Source organism: Oncorhynchus clarkii, chromosome 32 (genome assembly GCF_045791955.1).
Source record: "Oncorhynchus clarkii lewisi isolate Uvic-CL-2024 chromosome 32, UVic_Ocla_1.0, whole genome shotgun sequence".
Taxonomy (NCBI): Eukaryota; Metazoa; Chordata; class Actinopteri; order Salmoniformes; family Salmonidae; genus Oncorhynchus; species Oncorhynchus clarkii.
Window position 1 is genome coordinate 13,456,847 of NC_092178.1, and position 27,007 is coordinate 13,483,853.

General features: G+C 42.9%; 2 protein-coding genes across 3 annotated transcripts in view; both read left to right on the forward strand.

Moving 5' to 3' along the window:
• Window positions 1-11,141, forward strand: part of LOC139391709 (endoplasmic reticulum membrane sensor NFE2L1-like) — a 44,219-nt gene extending 33,078 nt beyond the window's left edge. Inside the window, exons 4-5 of the mRNA XM_071139192.1 lie at window positions 5,813-6,293; window positions 8,469-11,141. Of these exons, the coding sequence (XP_070995293.1) occupies window positions 5,813-6,293; window positions 8,469-9,250 (1,263 nt within the window). The 3' untranslated portion in view covers window positions 9,251-11,141. The remainder of the gene's footprint in view (window positions 1-5,812; window positions 6,294-8,468) is intronic.
• A 2,525-nt stretch (window positions 11,142-13,666) lies between these two features.
• On the forward strand, window positions 13,667-24,409 carry LOC139391710 (chromobox protein homolog 3-like). 2 transcript variants are annotated; one of them, XM_071139195.1, is made up of 5 exons: window positions 13,667-13,813; window positions 22,562-22,710; window positions 22,960-23,128; window positions 23,263-23,357; window positions 23,649-24,409. In XM_071139195.1, the coding sequence occupies exons 2-5, from the start codon at window positions 22,568-22,570 to the stop codon at window positions 23,773-23,775; spliced, it is 534 nt and encodes a 177-aa protein (XP_070995296.1). In that variant the 5' UTR covers window positions 13,667-13,813; window positions 22,562-22,567; the 3' UTR covers window positions 23,776-24,409. The 2 variants fall into 2 exon arrangements, with proteins under 2 accessions (XP_070995296.1, XP_070995295.1); XM_071139194.1 differs by having other exon boundaries at window positions 13,711-13,813; window positions 22,532-22,710.
• Window positions 24,410-27,007: the final 2,598 nt, after the last annotated feature.

A 27,007-nucleotide genomic window follows, 5' to 3' on the forward strand; every position in this document is an offset into this window, starting at 1 on the left:
CGCGCACCACTCCCTAGCATTCTTCTTGCCAATGTCCAGTCTCTTGACAACAAGGTTGATGAAATCCGAGCAAGGGTAGCATTCCAGAGGGACATCAGAGACTGTAACGTTCTTTGCTTCACGGAAACGTGGCTTACTGGAGAGACGCAATCCGAAGCGGTGCAGCCAACAGGTTTCTCCACGCATCGCGCAGACAGGAAAAAACATCTTTCTGGTAAAAAGAGGGGCGGGGGCGTATGCCTTATGACTAACGTGACATGGTGCGATGAAAGAAACATACAGGAACTCAAATCCTTCTGTTCACCTGATTTAGAATTCCTCACAATCAAATGTAGACCGCATTATCTACCAAGAGAATTCTCTTCGATTATAATCACAGCCGTATATATCCCCCCCCAAGCAGACACATCGATGGCTCTGAACGAACTTTATTTAACTCTCTGCAAACTGGAAACAATTTATCCGGAGGCTGCATTCATTGTAGCTGGGGATTTTAACAAGGCTAATCTGAAAACAAGACTCCCCAAATTTTATCAGCATATCGATTGCGCAACCAGGGGAGGAAAGACCTTGGACCATTGTTACTCTAACTTCCGCGACGCATATAAGGCCCTGCCCCGCCCCCCTTTCGGAAAAGCTGACCACGACTCCATTTTGTTGATCCCTGCCTACAGACAGAAACTAAAACAAGAGGCTCCCACGCTGAGGTCTGTCCAACGCTGGTCCGACCAAGCTGACTCCACACTCCAAGACTGCTTCCATCACGTGGACTGGGAGATGTTTCGTATTGCGTCAGATAACAACATTGACGAATACGCTGATTCGGTGTGCGAGTTCATTAGAACGTGCGTTGAAGATGTCGTTCCCATAGCAACGATTAAAACATTCCCTAACCAGAAACCGTGGATTGATGGCAGCATTCGTGTGAAACTGAAAGCGCGAACCACTGCTTTTAATCAGGGCAAGGTGTCTGGTAACATGACCGAATACAAACAGTGCAGCTATTCCCTCCGCAAGGCTATCAAACAAGCTAAGCGCCAGTACAGAGACAAAGTAGAATCTCAATTCAACGGCTCAGACACAAGAGGCATGTGGCAGGGTCTACAGTCAATCACGGACTACAGGAAGAAACCCAGCCCAGTCACGGACCAGGATGTCTTGCTCCCAGGCAGACTAAATAACTTTTTTGCCCGCTTTGAGGACAATACAGTGCCACTGACACGGCCTGCAACGAAAACATGCGGTCTCTCCTTCACTGCAGCCGAGGTGAGTAAGACATTTAAACGTGTTAACCCTCGCAAGGCTGCAGGCCCAGATGGCATCCCCAGCCGCGCCCTCAGAGCATGCGCAGACCAGCTGGCCGGTGTGTTTACGGACATATTCAATCAATCCCTATACCAGTCTGCTGTTCCCACATGCTTCAAGAGGGCCACCATTGTTCCTGTTCCCAAGAAAGCTAAGGTAACTGAGCTAAATGACTACCGCCCCGTAGCACTCACATCCGTCATCATGAAGTGCTTTGAGAGACTAGTCAAGGACCATATCACCTCCACCCTACCTGACACCCTAGACCCACTCCAATTTGCTTACCGCCCAAATAGGTCCACAGACGATGCAATCTCAACCACACTGCACACTGCCCTAACCCATCTGGACAAGAGGAATACCTATGTGAGAATGCTGTTCATCGACTACAGCTCGGCATTCAACACCATAGTACCCTCCAAGCTCGTCATCAAGCTCGAGACCCTGGGTCTCGACCCCGCCCTGTGCAACTGGGTACTGGACTTCCTGACGGGCCGCCCCCAGGTGGTGAGGGTAGGCAACAACATCTCCTCCCCGCTGATCCTCAACACTGGGGCCCCACAAGGTTGCGTTCTGAGCCCTCTCCTGTACTCCCTGTTCACCCACGACTGCGTGGCCACGCACGCCTCCAACTCAATCATCAAGTTTGCGGACGACACAACAGTGGTAGGCTTGATTACCAACAACGATGAGACGGCCTACAGGGAGGAGGTGAGGGCCCTCGGAGTGTGGTGTCAGGAAAACAACCTCACACTCAACGTCAACAAAACTAAGGAGATGATTGTGGACTTCAGGAAACAGCAGAGGGAACACCCCCCTATCCACATCGATGGAACAGTAGTGGAGAGGGTAGCAAGTTTTAAGTTCCTCGGCATACACATCACAGACAAACTGAATTGGTCCACTCACACAGACAGCATCGTGAAGAAGGCGCAGCAGCGCCTCTTCAACCTCAGGAGGCTGAAGAAATTCGGCTTGTCACCAAAAGCACTCACAAACTTCTACAGATGCACAATCGAGAGCATCCTGGCGGGCTGTATCACCGCCTGGTATGGCAACTGCACCGCCCTCAACCGTAAGGCTCTCCAGAGGGTAGTGAGGTCTGCACAACGCATCACCGGGGGCAAACTACCTGCCCTCCAGGACACCTACACCACCCGATGTCACAGGAAGGCCATAAAGATCATCAAGGACATCAACCACCCGAGCCACTGCCTGTTCACCCCACTATCATCCAGAAGGCGAGGTCAGTACAGGTGCATCAAAGCTGGGACCGAGAGACTGAAAAACAGCTTCTATCTCAAGGCCATCAGACTGTTAAACAGCCACCACTAACACTGAGTGGCTGCTGCCAACACACTGACACTGACTCAACTCCAGCCACTTTAATAATGGGAATTGATGGGAAATGATGTAAATATATCACTAGCCACTTTAAACAATGCTACCTTATATAAATGTTACTTACCCTACATTATTCATCTCATACGCATACGTATATACTGTACTCTATATCATCGACGGTATCCTTATGTAATACATGTATCACTAGCCACTTTATACTATACTATGCCACTTTGTTTACATACTCATCTCATTTGTACATACTGTACCCGATACCATCTACTGTATCTTGCCTATGCTGCTCTGTACCATCACTCATTCATATATCCTTATGTACATATTCTTTATCCCCTTACACTGTGTACAAGACAGTAGTTTTGGAATTGTTAGTTAGATTACTTGTTATTACTGCATTGTCGGAACTAGAAGCACAAGCATTTCGCTACACTCGCATTAACATCTGCTAACCATGTGTATGTGACAAATAAAATTTGATTTGATTTGATTTGATTTGAGGTAACTCTGGGTCTTCATTTCCTGTGGCGGTCTTCATGAGAGCCAGTTCACATCAGAGCGCTTGATGGTTTTTGCGACTGGACTTGAAGAAACTTTCAAGGTTCTTGAAATGTTCTGGATTGACTGGCATTCATGTCTTAAATTAATGATGGACTGTTGTTTCTCTTTGCTTATTTGAGGTGTTCTTGTCATAATATGGACTTGGTCTTTTACCAAATAGACAGTATTCTTCTGTATACCACCCCTACACAACTGATTGGCCCAAACACATGAGGAAAGAAATTCCACAAATGAACTTTTATGTGCAAAGCTGTCATCAAGGCAAAGGGAGGCTACTTTGAAGAATCTCTTTTGATTTCTTTAACGCTATTTGGTTACTACATAATTCCATATGCGTTATTTCATAGTTTTGATGTCTTCACTATTTCTCTATAATGTCAAAAATAGTCAAAATAAAGAAAAACCCTTGATTTAGTAGGTGTGTTCAGACTTGTGATTGGTACTGTATATAAACTCAGGAAGTATATATATTTCCTGAGTTGTTTTTTGTATCTCCTAGAAATAGGACAGATAATTCAACCTTGTTTCTGTTTGCCGTGTGTGTTTATTCTATTTGTTTCTATGGGCTTTGGTCACACCGTTACTACCATCTTAAAACAATTCCAGATGTCACATTAGCACCCCCCCCCAACGTCTTAGACTCTAAGGAATTAAGCACAATCCATACAGAAAAAAATATATAATTCCACTCCAACTATAAAAATATTGGCAGATATGTTATCGGTTAATATTCCACTCTAAAATCGGAAAAGGTATTGGATCCAAAAAATATGGGTCGGGCTCTAGACGAGATTGCACGTTGAGGGCCCCTCAGACCCTCCTTTCCACATTTCCGCCAGTGGTTCTAATTCAGCCCACGTTGGAGGGGGTGTGCAGCTAGTGCTTACCATTGAGTCTTGTGGCTCCCCATTGGTCCAGGCAGCCTTGGTTCGCGGAGATCATTCGCCTTTTAGGCGGGGATCTGTGGAAACTCCTGTTGTCCTTGGCACACAGGCAGGTTCGGCAATCGAGGCCAGAGATTTGGTTTCCCATTGGTTTGGCCCCTGAGAGGGCTGATCTGATGGTTAGAGGTTTACCTCTAAAAGTTATTTCTACCATTGTCTGCAAGGGCTGTATGTGTAGAAGTGGAAAGCGTTTGAGCTCTGGTCCCAATATAAAGGACTTTTCCGTGCTCTGTGAGGGACATACTTATGTTCCTACAGGAGCTTTTCAAGCATTCTCCACTTAGACCGCTGCGCCACTCGGGAGCCCAAGGTACTGCATCTCAGTGCAAGAGGCGTCACTGCGGTCCCTGGTTCGCATCCAGGCTGCATCACATCCGGCTGTGATTGGGAGTCCTATAAGGCGGCACACAATTGGACCAGCGTTGGCCCGGGTAGGCAGTCATTGTAAATAAGATTTTTTTTATTATATGTTCAAAGGAAAATAAAAAATGTAATGTAAAAGCGGTCTCAGCGTGTCATGTGGGAATTGACGGAACCACAGCAGGGGCTCATCCCCTGGTGGTGCATTTTGTGAAAGGTGTACGTCATCTTAGACCTGTCTCTAAACCTTGGCACTGGTTTTGGAGGCACTGTGTGAGGCCCCCTTTTGGAGGCTCTGGAGTCAGTGGATCACCATACACTTTTGGGAGGTTTTATTGCTTGGATGTTACTGCTCCCTGTATATAGTCACTGCTCTCAATATTAACACTATTACTACTGTTCCCTAAAGGAGGGAAACGAGGTACAACACCTATTTGTCTCCGTACCGCCTGTTCCTGGGCACGGTGAAGAGCGGTATTAAATCGAAGGAATGATTCCGAACCTCATGCTTATCACCTGTGGAAGGCCGGGCCTCCAGCGAGGTCTGATTTTATTGGCCTTGTCAGGTGGATCTACAATCCCTTTAACTGAAGTCGTGAGACTCTCCCATAGTATGTTGTACCTAATTTTCCTCCTTCAGGGAACTGTAGTTATAGTCATTACTGTTTCATACCCCAAATATGTTAGGTTTTACCTAGGAGTTGCTGTGATTTACCTGGGCGATAGATGGTGTGATTTACCTGGAAGATAGATGGTGTGATTTACCTGGGAGATAGATGGTGTGATTTACCTGGGAGATAGATGGTGTGATTTACCTGGGAGATAGATGGTGTGATTTACCTGGGAGATAGATGGTGTGATTTACCTGGGAGATAGATGGTGTGATTTACCTGGGAGATAGATGGTGTGATTTACCTGGGAGATAGATGGTGTGATTTACCTGGGAGATAGATGGTGTGATTTACCTGGGAGATGGATGGTGTGATTTACCTGGGAGATAGATGGTGTGATTTACCTGGGAGATAGATGGTGTGATTTACCTGGGAGATAGATGGTGTGATTTACCTGGGAGATAGATGGTGTGATTTACCTGGGAGATAGATGGTGTGATTTACCTGGGAGATAGATGGTGTGATTTACCTGGGAGATAGATGGTGTGATTTACCTGGGAGAAAAATGCTGTGACTTACCTGTGTAATACTGTGTTCTGCTCTTTGTATTTCAGGCCCGTCAGGGTGTGTGTGTCTGCGCTTTTTATAATATGTGTGTGTTGTGTTATCCAGGATTTAGACCCACTGGTTCCTCAGCAGCTGTCTGACCTCGACGCCGACATCTCCAGCGCCATCAGCCAGGACGTCAGTCTCCGTGACGCCATGGTAACAGGTTCCACCTACGATATGATCCCACCAAGGGGTGGAGTCAGGACCCTGGTCGCCCGGCAACCAAGAGGGCCCCTTTTCCAACTAGAGTCCACAAACTCCTCTGACTCGTCACCAGGGACGACCACGGGGCTGGCCGCACTACCGTTTACCACGGTGGTCAACGGAACGAGTAACGGGACGTTGTCCCATGGTGCACTAGGTGGCTGTCTGGATGAGGCAGTGTTTGACCAGATCAACCTACTGGGGCTGGAGGGCTGCCTGGACAATATGGATGCCCAGCTGCTGGGGAATCCACAGGGCATCGACCCTCGGGTCCTGGAGGACCTTGACTCAGACTCCGGCCTCTCTCTGGAGAGCAGCTCTCGAGGCCCGACCTCCCCAGGTGAGTTGGAAGACTTCTGGAGCTGCTTTAGAAAGGTGCAATGTTCAGAAGGGACATGATGATCCTCTGATTTGCAAGAGAAGGAATCTCCTCAACCTTAGCCTATAGATTACACACATACATTACCAGTCAAAAGTTTGGACTCTTACCAGGGTTTTTCTTTATTTTGACTATTTTCTACATTGTAGAATAATAGTGTAGAAATCAAAACTGTGAAATAACACATGTGGAATCATGAAGTAACCAAAAAAGTGTTAAACAAATTCAAATATATTTTAGATTCTTCAAAGTAGCCACCCTTTACCTTGATGACAGCTTTGCGTATTCTAGGCATTTTCTCAACCAGCTTCATGAGGTAGTCACCTGGAATGCATTTCAATTAACAGGTGTGCCTTGTTCAAAGTTAATTTGTGGAATTTCTTTCCTCAATGCGTTTGAGCCAATCAGTTGTGTTGTGACAAGGTAGAGGTGGTATACAGAAGATGGCCCTATTTGGTAAAAGACCAAGTCCATATTATGGCAAGAACAGCTCAAATAAGCAAAGAGAAATTACAGTCCGTCATTAATTTAAGAAATGAAGGTCAGTCAATCTGGAAAATTTCAAGAACTGAAAGTTTCTTCAAGTGCAGTTGCAAAATCATTCATGCGCTATGATGAAACTGGCTCTCATGAGGACCGCCACAGGAAATGAAGACCCTGAGTTACCTCTGATGCAGAGGATAAGTTCATTAGAGTTACCAGCCTCAGAAATTGCAGCCAAAAATAAATGCTTCAGAGTTCAAGTAACAAACATCTCAACATAAACTGTTCAGAGGAGACTGCGTGAATCAGGCCTTCATGGTCGAAATGCTGCAAAGAAACAACTACTAAAGGACACAATAAGAAAAAGAGACTTGCTTGGGCCAAGAAACACGAGCAATGGACACTTGTCCTTTTGGTCTGAGTCCAAATTTGAGATGTATGGTTCCAACCGCCGTGTTTTTGTGAGACGCAGAATAGCTGAACAGATGATGGCTCCCGAGTGGCGCAGCGGTCTAAGGCGGTGCATCTCAGTACTAGAGGTGTCACTACAGACCCTGGTTCGATTCCAGGCTGAATCACAACTGGCCGTGATTGGCAGTCCCATAGGACGGCACACATCAGGTTTAGGGTTTGGCCGGGGTAAGCCGCCATTGTAAATAAGAATTTGTTCTTAACTGACTAAATAAAGATTTAAACAAAAACATTTGCATGTGTAGTTCCCACTGTGAAGCATGGAGGATGAGGTGTGGGAGTGCTTTGCTGGTGGCGCTGTTGCTGATTTATTTAGAATTCAAGGCACACTTAACAGCATTCTACAGTGATACGCCATCCCATCTGGTTTGCACCACTAACATTTGTTTTTCAACAGGACAATGACCCAAACATGCCTCCTGGCAGTCTATGGAATATTTGCCCAATATGTGAGAGATGGAGTACTGTATAAGATGACCTGGCCTCCAAAATCACCCTACCTCAACCAAATTGAGATGGTTTGGGATGAGTTGGACCGCAGACTGAAGGAAAAGCAGCCAACAAGTGCTCAGCATATGTGGGAACTCCTTCCAAGACTGTTGGAAAAATATTCCAGATGGAGCTGGATGAGAGAATGCCAAGCGTGTGAAAAACTACTATCAAGGCGAAGGGTGGCTACTTTTAAGAAACTCAAATATATGTTTTGTTTAAAAGGATCCATACTTTTTTTTTCTTCAATTTTCGCCTAAAATGACACCCAAATCTAACTGCCTGTAGCTCAGGACCTGAAGCAAGGATATGCGTATTCTTGATACCATTTGAAAGGAAAAGCAGCCAACAAGTGTTCCGCATATGTGGGTACTCCTTCAAGACTGTTGGAAGAGCTAGTTGAGAGAATGCCAAGGGTGTGCAAAGCTGTCATCAAGGCATATGGTAGCCACATTGAAGAATGTCATATTTTGATTTGTTTTACACTTTTTTTGGTTACTACATGATTCCTTATGTGTTATTTCATAGTTTGTCTTCACTATTATTCTACAATGTAGAAAATAGTGTCAACTTTTGACTGGTACTGTATATCTGCAGCATTCTAAACATTGCACACTTCTGAATAGCTAGTTGAGCATACTACATCTCCATTCTAAAGTAGCTTACATATTCCTATGTACATTTGACCCCCAGGTGCGTCGGAGGTGTCGTCAGCGTCTTCCAGTTCGTTCTGTGAGGACGAGGGCGGAGCTACGGGCTACAGCAGCGAGGCGGACTCCCTCCCCTCCAAGGACATTGCCGACTACGACACAACATGGTCACCTGTGGACCTCAGTGAGAGTGTGTGGCACGACCACAGCTACTCCACTCCAGCCTTCTCCCACCCATCAGCCACCACATTCCCCCACAAAACCATCAAACAGGAGCCTTTCAGCGACGAAGACGATGACCGGGAGGATTACGAAGATCGAGAGCTTAGCCGCGATGAACTCCGCGCCCGGGCGTTACAAGTCCCGCTCTCGGCAACGGAGATCGTCAGCATGCCTGTGGAGGAATTCCTGGAACTGCTGGAGGGGCGTGGCCTATCTGCAGCCCAGGTCACCCTCCTGAGGGATATCCGGAGGCGAGGGAAGAACAAGCTGGCGGCACAAAACTGCCGTAAGCGCAAGCTGGATGCCATCACAGGGCTCCAGGAGGAGGTGGAGAGGCTGCAGGCCCAGAGGAACCGGCTGCTTAGGGAGAGGCAGCACACGGCCAAGGCTCTGGGAGCTGCAGGCCATCGCATGGAGCACCTCTCCAGGGATGTCCTTTCCAGGCTGAGGGACGACTCCGGAAGACCCCTGACCCCAGAGAGATACACCCTGCAGTGTGGGGCCAATGGGAGGGTCGTGGTGCAGCAGATCAGGCGACCTGGTGTTGCCTCGACGACGGCTGGAGTTAAAACGAACAAGAGGAAGAAGGAGAAGAAGCCTTGATGCTGGGACTTGAAGTTTTAAGGATGTGCTATTGTTTTCTCTGAACTTATGGGCCAGATTCTGGTCATGTGACTGTGTTTCCGGATCTGTCTCTTCCTTGTCTGGACTCTCCGACCTTGGGAGCCTAAAAGGACAGAAACGCAGAAAAAATGTAAACCCAAAAACGTGCATGTAAATACAAATTGTTACAACGTGTGAATGATGGAGATTTTTTTTTCTGGAAAAAGTAACGTAGCTCAAACACTGGACTCTAATGGTTTCTTGCTATATAAATGAAAGGGTTTTATCATTTTAAAGCATTTCTTACAAGGAGAATTGTAATATTTCCAACTCAAATAAATTGTAGGCTAGTTAAAAAGAAAGGGAATTTCAATTATATAGCTTAAAGGCTTAATCCAGACCTTTTTTTCATATCAAATAATTTCTGCGTGACAATGAAGTACCTTACTGTAATAGTTTTCCATTAAAATGCTGGCAAGAATTTTGCTTGGACTGTCTGGGTGTGGTCTGAGTGGGGGGGGGGGGGATACTGTTATTGGCAGAGCGGTTTGGAACTCAATTTGTTGGTCTATTAACTAATTTAACACCTGGTGATATAAAACCTGCTGATGTAGAAGGTCCTGTGTAGATTTTCAACCAGCATCTATGAGAAAATAACACTGATCACATTTTTTCACCCTTTTTATAGTGTTGCTTCATCAGCTGTTGTACAATATGATACACAACACAGAAAAAACAGAATGTTGACTGCACTGGGCCTTTAACCTCAACTGGAAATTGATAGTAGTTTTTTGGCATCTATTGATAAAGATTTCTAACGTTCTGAGAAGTTCTAAAGACCAATGTTCCTCCATAGATCCTAGTTCTGGAGTTTTAAGTTGAAATTCTTTCAAAACTGAATCTAACTGGTGATATGTTAGACATGTCATTTGAAATATGACATTTGAGACATTACATTTAAAAATAAAATAAAAAAGTGATGCATAGATGTACATATTGCTTTATGTATGATCACTTTTTATACGTTTTTATTCCATTTGTATTTTTAAGCACTGTATGCTTCCTCCCTCTGATATTTTGAAACAGGGCTTTGAGTTTGATGGTTTTCGTTCTACCTCACAACTACAATGGATTTATATGGATGGTTTGGGCTGATTTTGGGAGGCCATTTTTTTTTTATTCCATGGGGAGATGGGTTGTTGGTGAACACAAGTGCACTCAAGTCACTGCAAATGCTTCACTGTAGGTCAAGGTTGGTGATACAACTGACCTAACCCTCCTTAACTTCTTGAAACAATGCCTTCACCCACTGTTGTGTTGCGAAGTAAAGTGTGCTTGTATGTGTGTGTGTATGTATTATTTGAGAAATGCTCACAGAGATTGAAGAAAAGGTGTACTGAGAGATAAAACCAGAAAAAAGTATACTGTGCAGAGTTATACAAGAAAGTCGGAGGTAGGCTGTAAATGACCTACATCAAGCAAGTGAAACCGTGGTCTTTATTTCAATAAATATTGAACATTTTCTTTACGTCTCAGAAGTTAGTTTTGCCTTGGACAAAACCAATCTGATTCCCAGGTTGAACAGATCTTTTTAATTTTCGAATTGTATTTTTTATTTTTTGGCACTTTTCGTTTTGTGTGTTTTCTGATTGCCAAGTGTGTTCGAGTAAATGAGGCTGAATTCATTTTTACAAATCCATTAAAGTTTTTTTTTCTTCTTGTTTTTATATATAAACATGGCTTTGCTCGACTAGGATTGATTTGTGTTAAAGCTGTACAGGACAGGATGTTAAACTGAGTTATGTGGCTTATCTCCTTTTTCTAAGAGCACTAATGATGTTCTTGGTGATATGGTTCTTTCCTAAGAAAAACAATTAAATGTTTAACAAAACTAAGTTGTCTGTCTTTGGTCTGAACACTTCTATGTGGAATCCTATCGACAGCATGTTTAGCCCACCTCAAGACTCACTCTCAATATACACACATGCTACTCTACTGGAGCAGGGCCTGGTTTCATGGTTTTATTGATGAACTTATCCTTAAAGGAAAACTGCACCCAAAAACTATCTTTTGGTATTTGGTTCATTGCTCCAATGCTGACATAGTCCCAAAATGTTTTGCTTGTCAGCAATCAAGTTTAAAAGATATGTAACTTTCAAAATACAGAAATCATCTCTGTATGATACATTTTGCATGATATGATGGAAAATGCATCATACAGGGATGATTTTGAAAGTTACAAACACTACATGACAAAGTATGTGGACAATTGCTCATCGAACGGTCTCATTCCAAAATCATGGGCAATCATGGGGACCTACTTTACCACTTTAACAGCCTCCTCTCTTCTGGGAATGCTTTCCAGTAGATGTTGGAACATTGATTCCACTCAGCCACAAGCATTCGTGAGGTTGGGCACTGATGTTAGGTGATTAGGCCTGGCTCACAGTCAGTGTTTCAATTCCTCCCAAAGGTGTTCAATGGGATTGAGGTCAGGGCTCTGTGCAGGCCAGTCAAGTTCTTCCACACAGATCTCGACAAACCACTTCTGTACAGGCCTCGCTTTGTGCACGGGGGTATTTTCATGCTGAAACAAGAAAGGGCCTTACCAAGACTGTTGCCACAAAGTTGGAAGCAGAATCGTCTAGAATGTCATTGTATGCTGTTGCGTTAAGATTTCCCTTCACTGGAACTAAGGGGCCTAGCCCTAACCTTATAAAACAGCCCCAGACCATTATTCCTCCTCCACTAAACTTTACAGTTGGCACTTCCATATTGGCAGGTAGCGTTCTTCTGGCATCCGCCAAACCCAGATTTGTCCGTCAGACTGCCAGATGGTGAAAAGTGATTTATCACTCCACAGAACGCGTTTCACTGCTCCAGAGTCCAATGGCGGTGAGCTTTACACCACTCCAGTCTACGCGTGACATTGCGCTTGGTGGTTTTAGGGTTGTGTGCGGCTGCTCGGCCCTGGAAACCCCTGAAACTTCCAACTAACATTTCTTGTGCTGACGTTGCTTCCAGAGGCAGTTTGGAACTCGGTAGTGAGTTTTGCAACCGAGGACAGACCATTTTTACATGCTATGCGCTTCAGCACTTGGCAGTCCCATTCTGTGAGCTTGTGTGGCCTACTCTTTTTAATTTAACCTTATTTAACTAGGGAAGTCAGTTAAGAACAAATCCTTTTTTTACAATGACGGCCTACCCCGGCCAAACCCAGCCCGGACGACTCTGGGCCAATTGTGCGCCTCCCTATGGGACTCCCGATCACGGTTGGTTGTGATACAGCCTGGAATCTAACCAGGGTCTGTAGTGACGCCTCTAGCACTGAGATGCAGTGCCTTAGACCGCTGCACCACTCTGGAAATTTGACGAACTGACTTGTTGGAAAGGTGGTATCCAATGACGGTGCCACATTGAAAGTCACTGAGCTCTTCCGTAAGGCCATTCTACTGCCAAATGTTTGTCTATGGCGATTTCATGGCTGAATGCTTGATTTTATACACCTGTCAGCAACGGTGTGGCTGAAAGAGCCGAATCCACTCATTTGAAAGGGTGTCCACATACTTTTGTGTATATATACATTTCAATCAGAAAGTATTTAGTTCCCTTCCCTTTTTCCACATTTTGTTATGTTACAGCCTTATTTTAAAATTGAGTAAAAATAATTAATGAAATCCTTCTACACACACCCCATAATGACAAGGCGAAAAACAGTTTTTTAGAAGAAAAAAAACTAACTTAAGTATAAGTATTCATACCCTTTGCTATGAGACTTGATATTGAGCTCAGGTGTATCCTGTTTCCATTGATCATCCTTGAGATGTTTCTTCAATTTGATTGGGGTATTGTGTGTATGACTAAATATTATTTTTATTTACTCGATTTACTACATTTTAGAATTATTTTTTTTTAAATGTATATATTTAACTAGTAAGGCTGTATTGTAACAACATGTGGAAAAGATAAAGGGGTCTGAATACTTTCCGAATGCACAGTAGTGTAGTTTGAAAACTTGATTTCTGACAAGTAAAACGTTTTGGGACTATGTCAACAATGGAGTAATGAAATAAATACCAAAACTCCAAATGAGTTTTTTTAAGATGCTTTTGGGAAACCAGGTACAGAACAAATTGTATTGTTGTGAAATTGTTAGATATTACTTGTTAGATATTACTGCACTGTTGGAGCTAGAAACCCAAGCATTTCGCTACACAATAACATCTGCTAAACATGTGTATGTGATTAATAACATTTGATTGATTTAGATTATTTGACTTAAAGGTAAAACGATTACGTTGTATCGCATTACGTTTCCCGAGGGTGCATTTTACATACTGTGGATTTAAAGCTCCTTTCTGGGGTTTGGATTCATCCATGAACATTTATTTTGAAACCACATAAGGAAGTTTAGTTACCCTTGCGGCACCCGTAGAAAAGGGAGGTTTATTTTTGGCGCGCGCGCAACAGCAAGTTATATTCTGCACGGCACGCGGGTAAGGACGAAGCCGCTTGTTCTTTTTCCGTCGTACATTCTGCATCAGCTTTTTCTTGATTTTCAAGGTGAGTCCCTCAAGATCCAACGTCAAATGATTATGTAAATTATAGGCTGTACACTTATAATTGATGTGACGCATATGTGTCGTCTTTATTTTTGCTTTAGCGCACGGTCATGCTAGCCACCAGTAGCCAACCTGCTACAATTTAGCTAGCTACACTGACAAAGTGATTCCATTGTGTTTGCTAGGAAGCTTATGTAACTTGTTATCTAGCTGCCATTTTAGGAAAGGAAGGTCTAATTCTCACTGACCAATCAACCAGGTAACTTAGTGTAACTATATTCACGCTGCAGGTTTTGGGCCTTGCAATCACAATTTGTCCGGCCTTTGTTAACCTAACGTCTGATAAGCCCCTGGAAGCTTGTAGGGAACATAGTTAAATTCCACTTAACTAACAATCTACCACAACTGGATAACAAACGTTTATTTAGCTAGCTAATGTTGGCACACTACCTAGTTGGCTAAGCTCCCGCCGGTTGTTTCGTATCAAATCAAATTTGGTCACATGCGCTAGTGTCGAATTACGGTGAAATTCTTGCTTACGAGCCCTTCCCTACAATGCAAAATCGGAATGGTAACACGAGGAATAAAATACAATGTATTACTGTATATACAGGGGTACCAGATCAATGTGCAGAGGTACTAGGTTTGTGTGTGTGTGTGTGTGTGTGTGTGTGTGTAGGCATGGTAAAGTGACTAGGCATCTGGATAGATCGTAATGAGTAAAATTAAGAGTTTAGACAATCGCTACAATATGGCTTAGAAAGTAACGTTTATTTTCTAGTGAAAGTTAGTTTAACATCCATATTAAATTGAGTAGCTACTTTGCTAGCAAAATCAATACAGGCATTAGACTAGGCCTGTAAAAATGGCTTTGGGGGAGGGGGGCTCAACGGATTGTGCATAACGTTAACTTCTGTGCGCTTGAACGTCTATAATTTAATATAGCTAGCAAACGTTAGCGATAATAAAATGACAACCTATGTGCCCTTTTGTTTAGCTAATAGTTAGTTTGTTAGCGAGAATATTGGTGAAGTGCAAGGCGCACGAGCTCTGTGATTCCCTCCACTTTCAGCATTTTGATCGAACGATCGAATGTTGCTTGGCAACTACCGACTTGAAGAGACCGTGTTCAAAGCTCAATAAGGAGGATAACAGAACGGTAGGAAATGCAATATTTGGGACAGAGGTATCACTACTTTTAGTAACTGTCCAGTGTTTCCAGATTTTTATGAAATATTACCAGTAATTATTTGCGGTACGAGTGAAGTCGTTTTTTTCTCCTCCAAAATATGGTAATTAGTAACCATGTTAAAAAGCAGCTTTTCTGTGTTGGAATGGTTTGTGAGTACCCCGACAGCATGGTGTGGACCTGTACTGGTAATTTAAAATATTAATGTAAGTGCACAGCTTATTGGACATCCTATGGGGAAATGGCAAACATTTTTTTAAACGTTTTAGGTAGTTTTTCTCCAATTTATTCAAGTTTGGTTGGGGGGAGGGTCAATGTAGGCCAGTAAAAGTTTGGGCACCTACTCAAGGGTTCTTAATTTATACTATGTTCTATATTGTAGAATAATAGTGAAGACGTCAACTAAGAAATTACACATACGGAAACATGTAGTAACAAAGTGTTAAACAAATAAATATAGTTGAGATTATGTAGCCACCCTTTGGTCTTGACCGCTTTGCACAGTCTTGGAATTCTCTCAACCAGCTTTAAAGAAACGTGTTAATCCCACCACAGTGTCCGATTTCAAAAAGGCTTTACTGCGAAAGCACACCATATGATTGTTAGGTCAGCACCTAGTCACTGAAAAACACAGCCATTTTCCCAGCCAAAGACAGGAGTCACAAAAAGCAGAAAGATAATTAATCACCAACCTTTGATCTTCAGATGACACTCATAGGACTTCATGTTACACAATGTATGTATGTTTTGTTCGTTAAAGTTCATATTTGTATCCAAAAGTCTGTTTACATTGGCGTTATGTTCAGTAATGTTTTGCTACCAAAACATCCAGTGATTTTGCAGAGAGCTACATCAATTTAAAGAAATACGCATCATAAATGTTGATACAAGTGTTATACATGGAATTAAAGATATACTTCTCAATGCAACCACCGTGTCAGATTTCAAAAAAGCTTTATGGGAAAAGCACACCATGCAATAATCTGAGTACAGCGCTCAGCCACCAAAACAAGCCATACAGATACGCGCAGTGTTGTAAAGTCAACAGAAGTCAGAAATAGCATTACAAATATTCACTTGCCTTTGCTCTTCGTCAGAATGCACTCCCAGGAATCCCAGTTCAACAATAAATGTTTTTGTTCGATAAAGTCCATTTATGTCCAAATACCTCCCTTTTGTTTGCGTGTTTAGTTCACAAATCCAAGTTCATGAGGCGCGAGCACTAGGTCCAGACAAAGTCAAAAGTTCCGTTACAGTTCGTAGAAACGTGTCAAACGATGTATAGAATCAATCTTTAGGATGTTTTTAACATATCTTCAATAATGTTTAAACGGAGAATTCCTTTGGAAATGCAATGGAACGCAACGAACTCGCACAGGCGCGCGAGAGACTGAGCTCATGGAATAAAATATTAAACATGCATTACCTTTGACGAGCTTCTTTGTTGGCACTCCAATATGTCCCATAAACATCACAATTGGTCCTTTTTTTTTCTCTAATTCCGTCCATGTATACCCAAAATGTCCATTTATAAAGCACGTTTGATCCGGGGGAAAAACAGCTTGCCAAAACACAATGTCACTACAAAACATTTCAAAAGTTGCCTATAAACTTTGCCAAAATATTTCAAACTACTTTTGTAATACAACTTTAGGTGTTTTTAAACGTTAATAATCGATCAAATTGTAGATGGGCCAATCTGTATTCAATAGAGCAAGTAAACAAACCATGCACCTTTTTTCATCTTGCGTAACTCTCAACAGTAACGTTGTTCCAGGATGTGCTTCTTCTTCGTTGCACCAATGATTAACTTCAACCAAATTCCAAAGACTGGTGACATCCCGTGGAAGTCGTAGGAACTGTAAAATGGTCGCTGTCGAATATCCCTTGGCAAAGACAACTGGGGGAACGGTCAGAGGCACAAAAAAAGAAATCTGAACAGTTATTCCTCTGGGGTTTGCCTGCTACATAAGTTCTGTTATAGTCACAGACATGATAGAAACCGTTTTAGAAACTTCAGTGTTTTCTATCCACACCTACTAATCATATGCATATAATATATTCCTGCCATGAGTAGCAGGAAGTTGAAATTGTGCACGCTATTTATCCAAAAGTGGAAATGCTACCCCCTATCCCTAAGAGGGTTAACCTCCAGTGACTCCCAAACCCGCACGCGGGAGCGTAATCATCGCCTGAAACTAATTAGCATAACGCAGCGGACATAAATATTCATATTCATGACAATCACAAATGAAATATAGAGACACTGTTAATCACCCTGTCATCTCAGATTTTCAAAATATGCTTTACAGCCAACGCTAGACAAGCATTTGTGTACGTTTATAATAGCATAGCATTATGCCTTGCTAGCAGCAGGCAACCTTGTCACGGATATCAGAAAAGCAATCGAATTAAATCGTTTACCATTGATGAACTTCGGATGTTTTCACTCACGAGACTCCCAGGTAGATAGCCAAAGTTCATTTTTTCCCAAAATATTATTTTTGTAGGCGAAGCAGCTCCGTTTGTTCTTCACGTTTGGCTGAGAAATCGCCCGGAAATTGCGGTCACCACAACGCCGAAAAATATTCCAAATTAGCTCAATAATATCGACAGAAACATGGCAAACGCTGGTTAGAATCCATCCTCAAGGTATTTTTCTAATATCTATTCGATAATATATCCGTCGGGACAATTCGTTTTTCTCTAGGACCGATTGGAGTAATGGCTACCTCTGTACTTTACGCGAGAATCTCTCTCGGAGCCATCGTTGATGGTACATTCACAGCCAAATAGGGAGTCATTGGAACGCAGCGCTTTCAAAACCTTGGGCACTTCCGGATTGCAACATCAGTTCTGTTATACTCACAGACAATATCTTTACAGTTTTGGAAACGTTAGTGTTTTCTATCGAAAGCTGTCAAATATATGCATATTCTAGCATCTTTTCCTGACAAAATATCCCGTTTAAAATGAGAACTTTTTTTTTTTTTTTTTCAAAAATGAAAATACTGCCCCTGGAGTCGCAACAGGTTAATGCAACCGCTGTGTCAGATTTCAAAAAAAGTTTACGGAAAGAGCAACCCATGCAATAATCTGAGACGGAGCTCAGAACAGTGGCCAAATTAGCCGCCATGTTGGAGTCAACAGAAACCAGAAAATACATGATAAATGTTTCCTTACCTTTGATGAACTTCATCAGAATGCAGTCCTAGGAATCCCAGGTCCACAATAAATGCTTGATTTGTTCGAAAATGTTCGTTATTTATGTCCACTTGGCTACTTTGGTTAGCACGTTTGATAAGCAATTCCAAAGTCACAAAGCGCGTCCACTATAACGTGACAATGTCAAAGTTCCGTAACAGTCAGTAGAAACATGTCAAACGATGTACTGAATCAATCTTTAGAATGTTTACATATCTTGAATAACATTCCAACCGGAGAATTAGAATGATTTCAAATGAGCAGTGGAACGCAGGTGCTTCCCCTGTGGACGCGCATAGTGAATGCATGGTCAACTCGTGGCAGTGGTGACGTTCCTGTGCCATTTGACCCCCCCCCCCCCCCCCACATTAGTCATCAGACAAAGTTCTATTGACTGTTGACATCTAGTGGAAGGCGTAGGAAGTGAAAACTCATCCATATCTCGCTGTAATTTCAATGAGAGCTTGGTTGAAAATCTGCCACCCCCAGAAAAAATAAACAGGAAGTGAAATTTCTCAGGGTTTTGTCTGCAATATGAGTTCTGTTATACTCACAGACATCATTCAAACAGTTTTAGAAACGTCAGTGTTTTCTATCCAATACTAATAATAGTATGCATATATTAGCAACTGAGACTGAGGAGCTGGCCGTTTACAATGGTTACCTTTTCATCCAAGCTACTCAATACTGCCCCTACAGCCATAAAGTTAAGTTCCTTGCTCAGAACATATGAAACCTGGTGGTTCCTTTTAACATGAGTCTTCAATATTCCCTGGTAAGAAGTTTTAGGTTGAGGTTATTATAGGAATTATAGGACTATTTCTCTATACCATTTGTATTTCATATACCTTTGACTATTGGATGTTCTTATAGGCACTTTAGTATTGCGAGTGTAAGAGTATAGCTTCCGTCCCTTTCTTCGCCACTACCTGGGCTCGAACCAGGAACACATCGACAGCCACCCTCGACGCATCGTTACCCATCGCTCCACAAAAGCCACGGGGAACAACTACTCCAAGTCTCAGAGCAAGTGAAGTTTGAAACGCTATTAGCACGCACCCTGCTAACTAGCTAGCCTTTTCACATCGGTTACACCAGCCTAATCCCGAGAGTTGATAGGCTTGAAGTCATAAACAGTGCAATGCTTGAAGCATTCCGAAGAGCTGCTGGAAAACGCACGAAAGTGCTGTTTGAATGAATGTCTACGAGCCTGCTGCTGCCTACCACCGCTGTCAGACTGCTATATCTAATCAGACTTAATTATAACACGCAGAAATACGAGCCATAGGTCATGGTCAAATACGGAAACTATCATTTCGAAAATAAAACGTTTATTCTTTCAGTGAAATTGCGAAACTGTTCTGTATTTTATCCAACGGGTGGCATTCATAAGTCTAGATATTCCTGTTACATTGCACAACCTTCAATGTTATGTCATAATTACGTAAAATTCTAGGAAATTAGTTCCCAACGAGCCACAATTTCCCTAGTTTAATATTGCCTGCTAACATGAATTTCTTAAATAAATATGCATGTTTAAAAAATATATATACTTCTGTGTATTGATTTTAAGGCGTTGATGATGGTTATGGTTAGGTACATTCGTGCAACGATTATGCTTTTTTTCGCAAATGCGCTTGTTAAATCACCCGTTTGGCGAATTAGGCTATGATTCAATGATAAATGAACAGGCAATGCAGGACAAGCTAGATAACTACACATGGTTGATGACATTACTAGTTTAACTTCTTGATCCTACTTGGGACGCAGACGTCTCAAGTAGGCACCTGGAAATGCAAATGTACGCTAAATGCTAAATGTACTCGTTAAAACTCAAACGTTCATTAAAATACACATGCAGGGTATTGAATTAAAGCTACACTCGTTGTGAATCTAGCCAACAAGTCAGATTTTTAAAATGCTTTTCGGTGAAAGCGTGAGAAGCTATTATCTGATAGCATGCAACACCCCAAAATGCCTGAAGGCGACGTAAACAAAATAATTAGCGTAGCCGGCGCTACACAAAAACGCAGAAATAAAATATAAAACATTCATTACCTTTGATGATATTCTTTGTTGGCACTCCTATATGTCCCATAAACATCACAAATTGGTATTTTTCTCGATTAAATCCGTCCATGAATGCCCAAAATATCCATTTGTATAGCCTGTCTGCATCACGAAAAAAGCTCTCTTCCAACACGCAACGTCATGTTTAAAAATTATATAAGTTGCCTATATTCTTTGACAAAACACTTCAACCTACTTTTATAACCCAACTTTAGGTATTTGTAAACGTTAATAAGCAATCAAATTGATCACTGGGCGATCTGTATTCAATAGCAGCTACAAAAGAAAAGTGTCCATTTTTCAATCTTCCAAAATCGATTGAGGTAGGCTGGATGGAATCACGGATCTATTGGTAATGTCTCAAAGGATTTTTGTCAATGAAAATGGCGACATCGTGTGGAAGCTGTAGGAATTGCATCCGTCTCCATATTAAATTTGGTTTCCTTTAAATAATCCATGAAAGGGGCGCATGGATACTTTTTTCAGATTTCAGTGATCAGTTTTTCTTGCGCTTTTCGATGAAACACATGCTCTGTTATAGTCACAGCCGTGATTTAACCAGTTTTAGAAACTTCAGAGTGTTTTCTATCCACACATACTAATCATATGCATATACTATATTCCTGGCATGAGTAGCAGGACGCTGAAATGTTGCGCGATTTTTAACAGAATGTTCGAAAAAGGAGGGGGTAGGATAAAGAGGTTAACTAGTGATTATGTTAACCTCTTTATCCTACCCCCTCCTTTTTCGAAAGTGTAGCTTTATTTCAATACCCTACATGTATATTTTAATGAACGTTTGAGTTTTAATGAGTACATTTAGCGTAGCGCATTTGCATTTCCAGGTGCCTACTTGAGACGTAGGAGCAAGAAGTTAAGATAAGTTTAATGCTAGCTAGCACCTTACCTTGGCTCCTTGCTGCACTCGCATAACAGGTACTCAGCCTGCCACGCAGTCTCCTCGTGGAGTGCAATGTAATCGGCCATGATCAGTGTCAAATGTCGATTCCCGATTGTTATGAATAATTAATCGGCCATTCCGATCAATCGGTCGACCTCTAATACAAAGAGCCCTATTTGGTTGAAGACCAAGTCCATATTATGGCAAGAACTGCTAAAATAAGCAAAGAAACAGAGTTGTAAAGAAAAAGCCAAAATAAATCACGCGGGACAGAGGAACTCTGCCTAGAAGGCCAGCATCCCGCAGTCACCTCTGCACTGTTGATGTTGAGACTGGAATCTTGCGGGTACTATTTAATGAAGCTGCCAGTTGAGGACTTGTGGGGCGTCTGTTTCTCAAACTAGACACTAATGTACTTGTCCTCTTGCTCAGTTGTGCACCGGGGCCTCCCACTCCTTTCTATTCTGGTTTGAGCCCGTATGCACTGTTCTGTGAAGGGTGTAGTGCACTGCGTTGTATGAGATGTTCAAATTCTTGCATTGAATAGCCTTAATTTCTCAGAACAAGACTAGACTGACGAGTTTCAGAAGAAATAATTTTGTTTCTGGCCATTTTGAGCCTGTAATCGAACCCACAAATGCTGATGCTCCAGATACTCAACGAGTGAAGGACAGTTTTATTGCTTATTTAATCAGAACAACAGTTTTCAGATGTGCTAACATAATTGCAAAGGGGTTTTCTAATGATCAATTAGCCTTTTTAAAATTATTAATTTGGGTTAGGTAACACAACATGCCATTGGAACACAGGAGTGATGGTTGCTGACAATGGGCCTCTGTACGCCTATGTAGATATTCCATTAAAAAATCTGCCGTTTCCAGCTACAATAGTCATTTACAACATTAACAGTGTCTATACTGTATTTCTGATCAATCTTTTTTTAATTGACCAAAAAATGAGATTTCTTTCAAAAACAGGGACATTTCTAAGTGCCCCCAAACTTTTGGACGTAGTGCCCCCCCCCCCAGTTTTAAGTTAGAGGTTTTCACTGGCCAGTTTGTGTGCGTACAGCAAACTACAAGTGTTTTAATTATTGTATTGATATTCTGGACCAGGGTGTCCCAAACTCAGTCCTGGGGGTGGGCCCTGAGTGCACAACACTACACAGCTGACTAAAATCAAAGCTTGAATGAGTTGGTTATTTGAATCAGCTGTGTAGTGCTAGAGGGTAAAACAAAGCATGCATGGGGATGGACGGGGGGTTGAGTTTAGGAAACCCTGTTCTGGACAACCTGTGTAAACATTGTGTCAGGTGGTCTCATGTTATTAAAACCCAAATTCGTCTCTTTAAAAAGATGAAAACCTCCTCCCCTCTTGTTTCGCAGCCTAACATGGGTAAAAAGCAGAATGGCAAAGGCAAGAAGGAGGTGCTGGAGGCAGAGCCGCCAGAGGAGTATGTTGTGGAGAAGGTGATGGACCAGCGCATCGTCAATGGGAAGGTGGAATTTTTCCTCAAGTGGAAAGGATTTACAGAGTGAGTGCACAGTTCCGGGGACCCAGGTCTGGAAGTGCTTCCCTGATATGGGGTCATGCTTGTCTGTGGCATGCTTATCTTGCAGAACCTAGCTTGTTTAAATAATCTGAGTTGTGAATTTTAATTACAGGTATAGCTCACTTGAAAAATGTTAATAGTCTGCTGCATTTCTAGAGCATGTGTTACTCTTCTTACCAGCATGCTGATGGTCATTTGTAGAAATATCCACTAACTACTCTTTCCTTTCAGAGCGGATAACACTTGGGAGCCAGAGGATAACCTGGACTGTCCCGAGCTGATCTCGGCCTTCCTGGAAGCCCAGAAGAACGTGGTAGAAAAGCCTGACTCCAACAAGAGGAAGTCCTCAACAGATGAGCCAGAGACAGAGGAAAACAAAGCCAAGAAGAAGAAGGATGTGGTGAGTGTTTAAAATCATTGTAGGGTGGCGTTGTCAGCTAGTCTGTGTGCAATGGTTATTGTATCAGTATGTTCTGATTTGCCAGATGGGTTGCATGGAAGCTGTAGTTTATTTCTGTACTGTGTGTGTTTCAGAGTGACAAGCCACGGGGCTTTGCCAGGAGCCTGGACCCAGAGAGGATCATCGGTGCAACTGACAGTAGTGGAGAACTTATGTTCTTGATGAAGTGGTGAGTCTCAAATTGTAAAACATAACCTCCTAGCTTGTGCTGTTCCCCTTTTCAGTGTTGCACAGCCCAAGCCATTCCTCATGTAATTTATCTTCCCTGTTTATATGATATTGATATGATATTCACCTCCTAAAATAACTGCCTTTGGGAACTTCATTCTATTTTTATCATTTTTATCATGTGCACCTGAACTTCATTATGCTGAATAGTGCTACTAGCTGAATAGGTCAACCTTATTATTCGGCTCAGTAGTCACTAGTAAACACCAACCACTGTCCCTTGGCTCTTCAGGAAAGACTCGGACGAGGCAGACCTTGTCCCGGCCCGGGAGGCCAACACTCGCTGCCCTCAGGTGGTCATCTCCTTCTACGAGGAGAGGCTGACCTGGCACTCCTGTCCTGAGGATGAGGCGCAGTAGCACCCCTTCCTTGCCCAGCTGATGTCCCCTGTGGGCCCCCCTGACCTTGACCTCCATCCTGTCCCTGATCCTGTCTCTCAGGACTGTTCTCTGTGTCTCTTCTCTCGCCCCTCTGTATTTTTTTTGACTTTTACAATATGTTTAGCCATAGTGTTTAGTGCAGAGCAGTCAGGTGAAAGCTTGTGCTTTGGTACATATTTTAGTGATAGGACAACATTGTTTACTGGGAAAGGGACTGAGGAGGATGTGGAGAAATGGGTAGGATGTGGAAATAAGGGGATGGGTGATTTGTCTCTTTTCATGGACCTATTCCTCATCCAAAACTGTCAGGGACTAGTTCCTCAGTCGATATATAGTTGTTTGAAAATTAACACCGTGGATCATATGAAATCTTGATTTATTTCTCCCCCACCCATATAATCATTTGTCAGACATGTATTTTCAAGGTGGTGCATGGCTGTTCTGTTCACTGTCTAGCCCCCTTTACCCTTTTCTCCCTCCCATGAAACTAGTCCCCCCCCGTGGTTGCATACTTGAATCCCTTGAACAGTATGTCTTTTGCTGTATATTCACTTTGTAAATATTTTTTTCAAGAAGCTGTTCAATAAAGGTTTATATGCTTCATTTTACCACCCCCTCTGCCTGGGCTGAGTTGTTACAAAGCAATGACCTAACACTAGTGTAGTTGTAACTGTTATGGCTCATGACTAGTAACCATAGACTACAACTCTGCCAGAAGATAATTGTTCTGGGGTTAAAGTTCTGTCATTATGCCGGATTTCCATTCTGATTCTGGATAAGTTTTTGAAATCTGTGTAGATCAGCAATAGAAGTTTCCAGAGGGAAGACAGGAGGCTGGTTTTTACATACCCTTAGGTTGGAGTCAGACTCTCCACTAAAATTCACAATTCCAGTGGGTCAGAAGTTTACATACACTAAGTTGACTGCCTTTAAACAGCTTGGAAAGTTCCAGAAAATGATGTCATGGCTTTAGAAGCTTCCGATAGGCTAATTAACATTGAGTCAATTGGAGGTGTACCTGTGGCTGTATTTTGAGGCCTACCTTCAAACTCAGTGCCCCTTGGCTTGACATGGGAAAACCAAAAGAAATCAGCAAAATACCTCGGGGGGGGGGGGGGGGGAATGTAGACCACAAGTCTGGTTCATTCTTGGGAGCAATTTCCAGATGCCTGAAGGTACCACGTGTACTACTGTTTGTACAGCTGAACAAGTATAAACATGGGACAACGCAGCTGTCATACTGCTCCAGAAGGAGATGCCTTCTGTGTCCTAGAGATGAATGTACTTTGGTGTGAAAAGTACATCAATCCTAGAATGACAGCAAAGGACCTGAAGATGCTGGAGGAAACGGGTACAAAAGTATCTATATCCACAGTAAAACGAGTCCTATATTGACAACCTGAAAGGCTGCTCAGCAAGGAAGAAGCCACTGCTCCAAAAGCACCATTAAAAATCCAGACTACGGTTTCCTACTGCACATGGGGACAAAGATCGTACTTTTTGGTTAAATGTCCTCTGGTCTGAAACAAAAATAGAACTGTTTGGCCATAATGACCATTATGTTTGGAGGAAAGAGGGAGGCTTGCAAGCCAAATAACACCATCCCAACCGTGAAGCACGGGGATGGCAGCATGTTGTGGGGGTCCTTTGCTGCAGGAGGGACTGGTGCACTTCACAAAATGGATATGAGGGAGGAAAATTGTGGATATATTGAAGTAACATCTCAAGACATCAGTCAGGAAGTTAAAGCTTGGTCGCAAATGGGTCTTCCAAATGGACAGCGACCCCAAGTATACTTCCAAAGATGTGGCAAAATGGCTTAAGAACAAAGTCAAGGTATTGGAGTGGCCATCACAAAGCTCTGACCTCAATCCTATAGAACATTTGTGGGAAGAACTGAAAAACTGTGAGCAAGGAGGGCCTACAAACCTGACTCCGTTACATCAGCTCTGTCAGGAGGAATGGGCCAAAATTCACCCAATTTATTGTGGGAAGCTTGTGCAAGGTTCTCTGAAACGATTGACCCAAGTTAAACAATTTAAAGGCAATGCTACCAAATACTAATTGAGTGTATGTAAACTTTTGACCCACTGGGAATGTGAAAGAAATCAAATCTGAAATAAGTCATTCTCTAATTTTAATCTGACATTTCACTTTCTTAAAATAGTGATCTTACCTGACCTAAAATAAGGAATTTTTACTAGGATTAAATGTCAGGAATAGTGAAAAACTGAGTTGAAATTTATTTGGCTAAGGTGTATGTAAACTTCCCGACTTCAACTGAAAATATATACACTGCTCAAAAAAATAAAGGGAACACTTAAACAACACAATGTAACTCCAGGTCAATCACACTTCTGTGAAATCAAACTGTCAACTTAGGAAGCAACACTGATTGACAAATTTCACATGCTGTTGTGCAAATGGAATAGACAACAGGTGGAAATTATAGGCAATTAGCAAGACACCCCCAATAAAGGAGTGGTTCGGCAGGTGGGGACCACAGACCACTTTTCAGTTCCTATGCTTCCTGGCTATTGTTTTGGTCACTTTTGAATGCTGGCGGTGCTTTCACTCTAGTGGTAGCATGAGACGGAGTCTACAACCCACACAAGTGGCTCAGGTAGTGCAGCTCATCCAGGATGGCACATCAATGCGAGCTGTGGCAAGAAGGTTTGCTGTGTCTGTCAGCGTAGTGTCCAGAGCATGGAGGTGCTACCAGGAGACAGGCCAGTACATCAGGAGACGTGGAGGAGGCCGTAGGAGGACAACAACCCAGCAGCAGGACCGCTACCTCCGCCTTTGTGCAAGGAGTAGCAGGAGGAGCACTGCCAGAGCCCTGCAAAATGACCTCCAGCAGGCCACAAATGTACATGTGTCTGCTCAAACGGTCAGAAACAGACTCCATGAGGGTGGTATGAGGGCCCGACGTCCACAGGTGGGGGTTGTGCTTACAGCCCAACACCGTGCAGGACGTTTTTAATTTGCCAGAGAACACCAAGATTGGCAAATTTGCCACTGGCTGTGCTCTTCACAGATGAAAGCAGGTTCACACTGAGCACGTGACAGACGTGACAGTCTGGAGACGCCGTGGAGAACGTTCTGCTGCCTGCAACATCCTCCAGCATGACCGGTTTGGTGGTGGGTCAGTCATGGTGTGGGGTGGCATTTCTTTGGGGGGCCACACAGCCCTCCATGTGCTCGCCAGAGG